Raw genomic sequence first — 12417 nt, 5'->3', positions numbered from 1 at the left:
TCGATTCGAAGGATTTTATCGTTCGATCGAAGGAATAATCCTTCAATCGTTCGATCGCACTGTTCGATATTCGAAGTCGAAGGATTTTAATTCCCAGTCGAATATCGAGGGTTAATTAACGGCCATTCCGTAATTTGGAGCTTTGGGGTGAAAAAGTATCTGCTATTCTAGATATTCTTGGAACCACTGGCCGAGGGCCCCAGCTTCTCTCCTACCTGTGGGCCAGGAGCAGGGGAATTGTGTTTGGTTGGGCTTTTTTTGCGGATGGGGCTGCTGCTAACTAGTTATACCACTGCTTGGAACTATTACTAAATTACTTATACGTCCATATTTGCCTATATCTGTAACCTTGTTATGAGCTAAGGGGGTCCTTGACCAAAAGTTGGACCTCTAAAGAGGGCTTTAACTGGAAAAGTCTAAAGACCACTCTTTATGGCTCATTTGAACTATTCTCTTCTTGCTTATTGGATTGATCCTTCTTTTGATGGCACCCACACAAAATCCAACCAGGGCACAACTAGAGGAGCTGGCTCCTAAGCAGAGCAGGCTTAATCAGATGGGGTCATGCCAACACAAGTCAGGAGAATTATCTTAGATTCTATGATGATCCTAATCCAGTCTATGAATAACCCCTTTATTCTAAAGAGAAATTGATGAAGGACAAACCCAAAATTTGCTGCCACCAAAAAAATTATTGGCTGCCTCAGGGTATAAAGCTTGCTGGAGAAAGTATGAGGCTTCTGTACAATGTAGATGAATATTTCATTGTCTGTTAATCATAGAGAGAGAGAGAATACATTTGGCAACATAAAAGCGGAGCTAGCGTTGGGCTCACAGGAGAGCTCAGAGGATGTCATTCAATCCATCGATCATGTTGTCAGTGGGACCATTAATCATGGAGAGCATGACTGTGTTTGGTCTGCCGGTCATGGGGTTCAGGAGGTCCTGCTAGCGGCACTCATGCAAAGTAAACTTGAAACCTACTCTAGGAAATGAGTTTCAGCTCTTAAAATATAACTTTATTAGCTCTGGCCGTTGAGAAGCGGCAATAGATTTCACTCAATTGCCTCGGTGATTTATAGAGCCGGGATTTATGCGCGAGGGGACTTCATTGTAGAGCTGAATTCTATGGCTGTCAAGACAATTATGCTGATAAATTAAAGGCAATTTACCTTACAAATCGCATTGTTCTCGGCAGCGGGAGCTTCATAAATAACCCTAATTATTCAAGAGCTGGTGTGATACTCTTAGAAACTCGTAGGAGTTCAATTGAGCTGGAAAGGCAAAGAATAGGGCTCATTTAAGAAGCGTCATGTTCAAAGGGCTAGTTTAGATTGACTGTGGACACCCTTTAATAGATTGCACCACAACTGCACGAGATTCACCAATGCAGTAGCTTCTAGCTCACTGGACGCAAGTCAGTCGCATGTCTTAAGCTCCCCATAGACGCGACGTTTCTTCTTGCAGAACGACCGATTTTTGGGAAGCCCGACCAAGCCTTCGAAATTATCGTGCGGTTAGTGGGATTCGAACGATCATACATCTTACGATTTTTCGGCCGACATCTGTCAGGAAATTGATCGGCCAGGTCAAAAAATCTTTGTGGGTCCCAGTGCAATGTATCTATGTTTGCAGGGCCAAGCAGGCAGCTCCCCTTTGTTTTCCTGCCAAATTGGTATTTTTAGTTGATGGTAAATTCGTACGATCATACGATCGTTCTGAGAACATCGTGGTCTCAAGATCAGGATCTGATCTTTTAAAAAGCTCAACATCTATGGCCAGCTTTAGTCCAACTTGCTGAGGGAACCTTGGAATTCCCAGCAGCTCAGGGTTGACTACATTCCCCATAGAGCACCATTGGCTCCATCTGTAGTTGGAAACAGCAGCGGTAAAATTCTTGACTTTTTAATACACAATAAAATCTGCTTTACCTGAGGCTACAAACAAGCTCATTAAATCTGGGCCTCTCAAAAGGGTCATAAGTCCAGCATCGGGTCATCAGGGTGTAGAGGGTCGGTGGGCACATTTCAGGTTTCGGAAGACGATCTCCTTTCTCAATGACGCTGATCACGTCTTTGTTCTCCAACCAGAAAAATGGCTGCTTCCCAAACGAGAGTATCTCCCACATGCAGACCCCTTAAAGAAACACATGGACAATCAGATGAGATTCCCCAACAATGAACAAGGATGTATCATTATCTTCTGTGGAAGGAGCAGTAAAACCAGGAAATGAAATGCCCTAAATACTTTTATACATTATGTTCCTTTTGTGTAGAAATGTCTCCCTATTCCATGTTTTTAAATATGGGAAGAAATGGTTTTGGGTGCAAATGATGATTGTGTATAATATAAGTAGAAGTAGATGCCCAAAATTGCTTCCCATTGCCTTTAATAGCAGGCAGTGTCCATTAAAGTCAATGGGAAATGACACTGGCAATTTGGAACATTTTTCTACCAACAAATACATTGGCAGAGAAACCTCCCTGTGTGTCATTAGCCTAGAGCTGGGCATCCTCATAAAGCCAGTGGATGCAGTCCTTATCCAACAGGACTTTCTAACCTGGCCAAGAGATATCTGGACAATTTTGGGCAGATTGTAGGGCATGTAAAGCATTAACCATTCCTACTATGAGGAAATGTAACCTATGGCTTGGGGGGCAGATGTGTTCCTATAGGCCCAGGCATAGTGATTTTAGTACCTGTTCCAAGTCTATGAAAGGGGAGAGAGCACTTGGTTCTGACTTTACTCTGTTTAGGGAGAGGATGGTCTGATGTAGTAGGCCTTTTAAAGAATCAGTAAACCTTTAAAATACGTGAATGTAAACTTGATGAGGGGGCTTTTCTAAGCACTTTGTAAAGTATATTCATTATTTTTTTTAATTCCAAGATATTAAGGGATACATGTACTGTTAATATGAATGAATTGTGTTACAACAGCGCCACCTGCTGCTCAGTTTCCCACCAGTCTGACCACCAAGTAGTCAAGGAAGAAGTTGTCAGGAGAAAGAAAGAGGCTGATGTTCTTCTGCTTAGGAAAGATTTGAGAAAGGTTTCTTATTTTTTTTTTCCTTAGCAGAAGAACATCAGCCTCTTTCTTTCTCCTGACAACTTCCTTGACTACTTGCTGGTCAGACTGGTGGGAAAATGACCAGCAGGTGACGCTGTTGTAACACAATTCATTCATATTTACAGTACATTTATCCCTTAATATCTTGGAATTAAAAAACAAAAAATAATGAATGAACATTGCAAAAGTGCTTAGAATAGCACCCTCCTCAATTTCACTTATTTTACTTATCCTTTAAGCGCTAAGGTAACTCAAGCCTAGATATACAGAGTGACCTAGTAAGAAGAGTGTTGTACTCTTACTAGCTTGAGTAAAGGTGGCCATACACAGGCCAAAAAAAGATGCTGATAGTCAGTGTCTGCAGCTTATAGTCAGTGTATGAGGCCCCACGGGCTACCCAGGTCGATATCTGGCCGAAAATTATCCAAATATCAATTGGACAGTTTTAAAAATCCCGTTGGATCCAGGACAGCAATGGTTTGTTGATCCAGTCCTCACTCCGGCCTCCTGTATACCTGTCATGAGATCCAATAGTTGGGCCCTAGATCAGCCCAATATGACACATCTCAAGATGGGTGTATCGGGGAGATCAGCAACCTTGCCGAGCGTATCTTTGCTTGTATGGCCAACTTAAGATTTGAGTTAGTTACTTGAGTTAGTGTGGAGTAGTTCCCCAGTTGAGACCTGCCACATTTTAGGGTTGAGGAACAGAGAGTGAAATCCCTTGGAGCCCACTGTGAAGTTCTGGTACATTGGAGCAGACACAGAATAGTTTTGCCACCAATTTGGGTTCATGCAGCTCAGGTTGAATCCAGTACAAGATATTGTCCAACAGAGAAAAAGGAAATTGCTTTAAAGAATGAGAATGATTTGCTCAGATGGATAATGAGCTTTCTGGATTATGGGTTTCTGGATAATGGGCCCTGCTAGTATCACTTTGAGACATAAGTTCATCCTAAACCTACGCACTCACCAAACATCCAGACATCGCTGGCTGACGTAAACCGTCGGAAATTGATGGACTCTGGAGCCATCCACTTGATTGGGAGACGGGTGACTGAAGCTGGGGAGAGAGGGAGAATTGTGGGTAAGTATCCCCCATATATAATGTATCCCATAAATGCTCTGGGCTTACTGATACCCACCTTTATAATACTCTTCTTCCTCTAGGTACCGAGAAAGGCCAAAGTCTCCCAGTTTCACACACTCATGAGAAGCCACCAGGATGTTCCGGACTGCAATGTCCCTGTTATACAGACAACGGATCAAGCTCAGAACTGGTTCACAATTTTACATTGTGACCTGTCCCCCCACCCTGCCAGGCTAATCCCTTCCCCATGTCCAATCCAAACAAGGCCTCCGCGTGCAGGTGTTACAGTTACCTGTGGACACAGTTTATTCCCTCTAAGTAGGCGAGGGCTTTGCAGATCTGTAGTGAGTAGAGGATCAGGCTGAGAGCCTGCAGGGAGTTCTTGTGTTTCTCTAGGTACTGCCCAAGCTGCAGAGAGACAAGTCACACAGTGAGTATATGGTTTAGTTCCCCTTTCCTTCCATTGTCCCTATATTCATTCCCAGTTATACTTAATTGTTTTGTGCTGCAGAATAAAGGGAAAATAAAGGTTGATAACCAAATTCTGCATGATTAGTGATGGGCGAATGTGCGGCGTTTTTGATTTCGTGCGAAATTCGCAAAACTGCGAAAAATTTGCGAAACTACGCCGGCGTCCTGTTTTTGACTCCGGCGTCCGTTTCTTTGATGCCGGTGTCCGTTTTTTGGTGAAAATGGGCTTGGCGTCCAAAAATCAGATGCCGGCATCCATTTTTTTTACGCCAGCGAAGATTTTTGCCGGAGGCAAATTCGCCGCGAATTTGCAACCGGCAAATAAATTCGCCCATCACTATGCATGACTAAAGGCCTGGCGAAGCTGTGCCAGATTTCTCATCTGCTGTTCAGTGCAAAATGCTGAAAGTAGGGGGATGCAAATGGGCGCTAAGGGGCATGCTCTTGTACTTGTGCCCACCAGGGTCTTAAAATACCTTTAAAATAAATGAATATAAAATTGATGAGGGGGCTATTCTAAGCACTTTTGCAATGTACATTCATTATTTATTTTTTTATTCCAAGATATTAAGGGATACATGTACTGTTAATATGAATGAATTTTGTTACAACAGCGCCACCTGCTGGTCAGTTTCCCACCAGTCTGACCAGCAAGTAGTCAAGGAAGTTGTCAGGAGAAAGAGGCTGATGTTCTTCTGCTTAGGAAAGATGTGAGAAAGGTTTTTCTAATTCTTTTCCTAAGCAGAAGAACATCAGCCTCTTTCTTTCTCCTGACAACTTCCTTGACTACTTGCTGGTCAGACTGGTGGGAAAATGACCAGCAGGTGGTGCTGTTGTAACAAAATTCATTCATATTAACAGTATATGTATCCTTTTATTAATATCTTGGAATTAAAAAAATAAAATAAAGAATGTACATTGCGAAAGTGCTTAGAATATCCCCCTCATTCATTTTACATTTACTTATTTTAAAAGTGTACTTATCCTTTAAGTCTCGAAGCTGAGACAAGTGTCTTATCCATGGTTGGAAATTGGTGGTGAATTTAAGGGCAAATTAAACCTGTGTCTAACCAACCTTTATCTTTTCTTTATTTTCCGTTGTGGTTTATTGTATGAGCAGAACAGTGTGATTCTCTAAATGTACTGTTGTTGTTGCTGAAATCTTCAGTACATGCATGTAGTATGGCAGCTCCCAGCACAGTGTCGGTTACGGTTTATTGTTTATATTAGAGGTCATATGTATAAAAGCCACTAAGAGTTGGTTCTTATGGGCTGATAACAGGTGCCAAATTGGCCACTTATTGACCTGTGCCCAACAGATAAGTGGCTAATAATTGTCCTTATATCAAGTTATAAAAACAATGTTTCCATTTCATAACCTCAAGTGATTGTGGCATTACCTCTCCATACGGGTACAGCTCCATCACAATCCATATTGGGTCGTCTTCAATAATTCCAATAAGCCTGACTATGTGCGGGTGGTCCAAATTCCTCATCAGATCTAAAGAGAAGCGGAAGGTACCACATAACATTGAGTTCTAGAGGGTTACAGAGGGTCCCCGTGTTCATGGATTAAACAGCAAACATTTCCAATATGAAGCATCTGGGACCTTTAAAGGATTCACTTTCTCCATTTGTTCTGAAGCTGTAGAGTTTCCTAAGTAAAGTTTGCCCAGGTCTAGTAACCCATAGCAACCAATGAAGGTTTGTTTCTGATGCCAGAGAAGAAAATATGCTCTGTGTAGCCCCATTCATTCATCAGTTCCTTATCATTATAAGGCCCATCACATCTGCACAATTTCATTTATTAGTGTGACATCACAGGGTGTGACATCACAGGGCATGACATCACAGGGTGTAGCCAAATCATTTTCTCGATAGTTGCACAATATGAAGTCAGGGGCCACTCTTTCCTCTGAAAAATGTCACCCTCTTGAGCTTTATTAATTACATATCTGACTGTCTATACAATGTCACCCCTGTGTTAGCGCCTCCCCTATACACACTGGCTACTTAAAGGGGTTGTTCACCTTTAAACTAACTGTTGGTAGGATGTAGAGAGGGATATTCTGAGACAATTTGCAATTGTTTTTTTTATTATTTGTGGTTTTTAAGTTATTTCACTTTTTATTCAGCAGCTCTCCAGTTTGCAGTTTCAGTCATCTGGTTGCTAGGGTGCAAATTTCCCTAGCAACCATGCATTTATTGTTATTACTACTTTTTATCACTCCTCTTTCTAACCAGGCCTCTTCTATTCATATTCCAGTCTCTTATTCAAATCAATGCATGGTTGCTAGGGTATGGTGGACCCTAGCAGCCAGATTGGTGAAACTGCAAACTGGAGAACAGGTGAATAAAAAGCTAAATAACTCAAAAACCACAAATAATAAAAACCAATTGCAAATTGTCTCAGAATATCAATCTCTACAGCATACTTACAGTTAAATTAAAGGGTAAACAACCCCTTTAATCCCAGGGTACAATTTGTGGATATTCGTGTTACTATAAATTTTGATTATGAACATACATTATCCGGCCTAATATCCAGAGATTCCTTATGCCACAAGGCACAGAACACATTAGCACTCCCTTTGGGCAGTGGAGAGCGTATGGGCTATAAGGTCCAACATAGGAAAAGGGACTGGAGAGCCTTCAGTATGAAATAAATGTAGTTTTTATTGAAGCACTACATGTTTCGGACCATGCAGGTCCTTCCTCTGATGCAAGTTGCACCAGAGGAAGGAAACATAATCCCCACTATGTAATAAAAGGCACTAAGTTTGCCCAGGAGCAGTAACCTATAGCCACCAATAAGATGCTTGCTTTTAAACAGGTGACCAGTAACTTCTACCTGCTGATTGGTTGCTATGGGTTACTGCCCCTGGGCAAACTTAGTGCCTTAAATAACATAACCCCAATAGAGTGTCAATAAAAACTACATTTATTTCATACTGAAGGCTCTCCAGTCCCTTTTCCTATGTTGTATGATATGGTTGGGCAGATGGCTACTCCAGCAAACTGTTGAAGAGCCTATACTAACGGTAGGTGGAAGATCGAGAAAGGGAACTACAAAGTGCATTGGGCTATAAGGTCCCCAGCACATATAGTTAATGGGGTACAGGTGGGAGGAAAGTATTAATAGGCCACTTACACGCTTCACTCATGAACTTCTCCTTGACGTCGGCCGCGCAGTCATTCTTACAGGTCTTCACCGCCACGTTGATCTTCTCTCCCTTCTGCAGAGGAAACCACATGTAGAATGTTTAGCCCTCCTAATAAACAACCCCCCTCCCGTATTACTAAGGTACCTTATACTGATGTACTATGTGTAATTTATAGTCCATACAGATAAAATGATGGCTAAGTGGGTGGAGCCTGTATTCTATACAATCTTTTCCATATTTTGGTCTCTTTTACCTGTTGAACACTGCCCCCTACTGTTACACTGCAGACTTTTCCCACCTCCCAGTATATTCTACATCTACTGTTCTATTGTATCGGCTCTTCTTCATCTTTGTAACTATGATAAAATCCTAGGAATAGGGCTGTAATCTTGTTATAACACCGCGCTGGTCATGTGATTCATTACCGGATTCATATAGACGCCGTCATACACTTCCCCGAAAAAGCCTTCTCCCAGGATCCTCCCCAGCGCCACATCACTTCGACTGATGGTGAAACGGTTATCTGTAAATACATCGTATTAAATGAAGGGACTGTTCAAACTGTGGTCGTCCAACTGTTGTTCTACTACAACTCCCAGGCTATTCAATTAAAAGAGCTAAAAGCTGCACATTCCCAAAGTACATAATAAAAATAAGATTTTCTCTACATTCTCCCTCTGAATCAGTCCCCTTAGATACTGGGAACCCACAGCAAATGGCCTCCCCACCCTACCCTTAAACTGACCCGGGATACAGGAACAGCCCAGTAGGGGAAGCTGAACACTGCGGAAAAAAAGCAGCCATATTGAAAGCTCAGTTTTGGCCATGCTTAAAGGATAAGAAAACCTTTAAAATAAGTTATTGTAAAATTGATGAGGGGGCTATTCTAAGCACTTTTGTCATTTACAGTCATTATTTATTTTCTTTTTATTCTAAAGAAGAACATCAGAGCAGCCTCTTTCTTTCTCCTGACAACTTCCTTGACTACTTGCTGGTCAGACTGGTGGGAAACTGACCAGCAGGTGGCGCTGTTGTAACACAATTCATTCATATTAACAGTACATGTATCCCTTAATATCTTGGAATAAAAAATAAATAATGTACATTGCAAAAGTGCTTAGAATAGTCCCCTCATCAATTTTACAGTCACTTATTTTAAAGGTTTACGTATCCTTTAATAAATAAGAAAGAAGAGATATTATTCAGCAAATGACAGGGGTATAGTACTACTGGAGCTGCCACTGTGCAGAGCTAATACCTGGCAAGTAGGGAATGATTTGATCACATGACATACTGCATTTAATTTTAAGAAACAGGCACCTACTTGAAAGCTTTGTCTCCTCCTCTGTAATCTCCGCGTATATGTCGGACTCTAGAACAGAATAGTTTTTATAGTGAGATCAGTGCCTCTGCTAATTATTTCCCTACTATGCACCATCCAACATTTGGGCAATGATTAAGAAAAATGAATATAAAATCTATTGGGTGACATAGAGGTAGCATAGCATAGGTATTCCCCTGTACAAAGCACAATGGAGCAGGAACAGTCCCTAAATTTGCTCATAGTCTGTACAGAGAGATCCCATAAAACTATGGCAGCATAGGTATTCCCTGTACTAAGCACAATTCAGCAGGAACAGCCCTAAGTTTGCTCATAGTCTGTACAGAGAGATCCCATAAAACTATGGCAGCATAGGTATTCCCCTGTACTAAGCACAATTCAGCAGGAACAGCCCCCTAAGTTTGCTCATAGTCTGTACAGTGAGATCCCATAAAACTATGGCAGCATAGGTATTCCCCTGTACTAAGCACAATTCAGCAGGAACAGTCCCCTAAGTTTGCTCATAGTCTGTACAGAGAGATCCCATAAAACTATGGCAGCATAGGTATTCCCTGTACTAAGCACAATTCAGCAGGAACAGTCCCCTAAGTATGCTCATAGTCTGTACAGAGAGATCCCATAAAACTATGGCAGCATAGGTATTCCCTGTACTAAGCACAATTCAGCAGGAACAGTCCCTAAGTTTGCTCATAGTCTGTACAGAGAGATCCCATAAAACTATGGCAGCATAGGTATTCCCTGTACTAAGCACAATTCAGCAGGAACAGTCCCTAAGTTTGCTCATAGTCTGTACAGAGAGATCCCATAAAACTATGCCTGGCTATGCAGAGAGGGATGAAACATAACTATGTCTCTTTATAGGTCCCTGGTGAGGCCTCATCTGGAGTATGGGGGGCAGTTTTGGACTCCAGTCCTTAAGAGGGATATAAATGAGCTGGAGAGACTGCAGAGACTAAGTGCAACTAAACTGGTTAGAGGGAGGGAAGAGTTAAATTATGAGGGGAGACTGTCAAGGTTGGGGTTGTTTTCTCTGGAAAAAAGGCGCTTGTGAGGGGACATGATTAGACTTTACAAGTACATTAGAGGACATTATAGACAAATAGCAGGGGACCTTTTTACCCATAAAGAGAATCACGTACCAGAGGCCTCCCCTTCAGACTAGAGGAAAAGAAGTTTCATTTAAAGGAACAGAGTAGGGGGTTCATCACAGTGAGGACAGTGAGGTTGGGGAATGCACTGCCGGGTGATGATTCAGTTAATGACTATAAGAGGGACTTGGATGATTTCTTGGACAGACATAATACAAAGGCTATTGTGATACTAAACTCTATAGTTAGTATAGATATGGGTATATAGAATTTAATTAAAAGTAGGGAGGGGTGTGTGTATGGGGCTGGGTTTTCATTTGGAGGGGTTGAACTTGATGGGCTTTGTCTTATTTCAACCTGATTTAACTATGTAACTAACTATGTAACTATGTAACTATGTAACTATATAAATAACTATGTAACTATGGCTGGCTATGCAAAGACCAATATAAGCAGCTGACTGTGTCCCTCTGCACCAACACCTTATTAGCTCGCCCATGTGAAGATATATGAATGATAATGATGATGATAATGAAGCTAAACTCACCCATACTGTGCCCCTCTGTTAGTCTGGATCTCCGCACTTGCATTTCCCTAAAGAATAATAAAGTAAGCGTTATTGATTGTACCAGAGACGTGGGATTTGTGGGACTGATCCCCAGCTGAGAAGAACAGAAAGATCCAGCTTTGGCCCATGTGTATTTGGGTCTATAATCAAAATTACAGCAGATATCAGGTCCCTGAAGCCCCAATTATGGAGGTTCTATAGTGAGAATTCGATGAAGAGTATAAGTGGCCCTGTGATACTATAGAGGCAGCCACATAGAAAGGTACAGCACCCAGTCATTTAACTGTAGTCCACCCGTGGGTGTGTTATGGAATTAAAGAAACAGTGTGATATTTTCCATGGAACAGAATGCTAACAATGCTTTTATGAATGTAGATCATAATGGGACAACATCATTAAAAGGAGACTTCATATAATAAAGTAGGGAAACTCCTGATATAATAAATATCCTTCACAAACACAATGTTGTTGTTTTTTTGTAATAATGTCCATTTATATTCACCAGCAGATTTCCTTGCCCTGCACTGCCATCTAGAGGATGATCCCTGACTAGCGCTTTACTGCATCGCTGCTTCTCATCTTGTAATTGCAGGTAAAGTTGCTGTACCGCGTTAGCCAGTAAAAATGTTACAGGGCAACCCTTTTGAAATAAAAAAAAATAACAAAAGTGGTATAAAGGTGATCCCTTTATTGGCTAACTAATATAATCATAGCAAGCTTTCAGAACATTTTAGTTCCTTTTTCAAGCGGATTACGCTTCAGTGTAATCCGCTTGAAAAAGGAACTAAAATGTTCTGAAAGCTTTCAGAAGGGTTGCCCTGCTTCTCATCTGTAACCCACACAGCACATCATGTCAGGATCCGAATGACTCATACAATTATTGATCCAATTCTGGATGCCCTAAAAGCAAGCGCTGTGGGAAGGGCAAAGATTAGGCGCGAGCCCCTTTGATGTACATATGTGGGCTGCTTCTGGATTTGCTGAGTTCCAGATAAACCAAGAGAAGAAAAGGAACTTAGTGAGACTGGGGAATAAATGAACTGATCCTGACTGCAAAGTGGTACCGAGTCATTTGACTATAAGCTCACTGGACAAGCATCTCCTTCTTTTGCATAAATGAGAAAAAAAATATATATCTAACAAGCAGTCCAGGCTTCCATTCTGCCATGTGTGATATCACTAGGGAGCCTGAATAGTGGATAACAGCACTGACAGAGCAAACCGGAGCCTTTGGGACATATTTATTAAAGAGTGAACTTAGAGATCATCACATTCCACTAGAGTGAAACTCCGCCACTCTCCATTCATTTCTATAGAATTGTAAGTAAACTTTTAAAATAAATGAATGTAAAACTGATGAGGATGCTATTCTAAGCACTTTTGCAATGTATATTCATTTTTTTTAATCCCAATACATTAAAGGGATACTGTCATGGGAAAAAAAAAAATTTCAGAATGAATCAGTTAATAGGGCTGCTCCAGCAGAATTCTGCACTGAAATCCATTTCTCAAAAGAGCAAACAGATTTTTTTTTATATTCAGTATTGAAATCTGACATGGGGCTAGACATATTGTCAATTTCCCAGCTGCCCCAAGTCATGTGACTTGTGCTCTGATAAACTTCAAT

General features: G+C 41.3%; 1 protein-coding gene across 4 annotated transcripts in view; it reads right to left on the bottom strand.

Moving 5' to 3' along the window:
• ptk2b.L (protein tyrosine kinase 2 beta L homeolog) overlaps positions 1–12417 on the bottom strand; it is a 90603-nt gene that overhangs the window by 21466 nt on the left and 56720 nt on the right. For all 4 annotated transcript variants that reach the window (XM_041563618.1, XM_018264124.2, XM_018264122.2 and 1 more), the window contains 9 exons: positions 10770–10816; positions 9117–9164; positions 8218–8315; positions 7780–7864; positions 6029–6129; positions 4450–4565; positions 4213–4313; positions 4041–4130; positions 1932–2136 (listed from right to left, as the gene is read on the bottom strand). In XM_041563618.1, the coding sequence (XP_041419552.1) occupies positions 1932–2136; positions 4041–4130; positions 4213–4313; positions 4450–4565; positions 6029–6129; positions 7780–7864; positions 8218–8315; positions 9117–9164; positions 10770–10816 (891 nt within the window). The remainder of the gene's footprint in view (positions 1–1931; positions 2137–4040; positions 4131–4212; positions 4314–4449; positions 4566–6028; positions 6130–7779; positions 7865–8217; positions 8316–9116; positions 9165–10769; positions 10817–12417) is intronic.

Source organism: Xenopus laevis, chromosome 5L, assembly GCF_017654675.1.
Source record: "Xenopus laevis strain J_2021 chromosome 5L, Xenopus_laevis_v10.1, whole genome shotgun sequence".
NCBI lineage: Eukaryota > Metazoa > Chordata > Amphibia > Anura > Pipidae > Xenopus > Xenopus laevis.
This window is presented reverse-complemented; position numbering and strand designations above follow the sequence as displayed.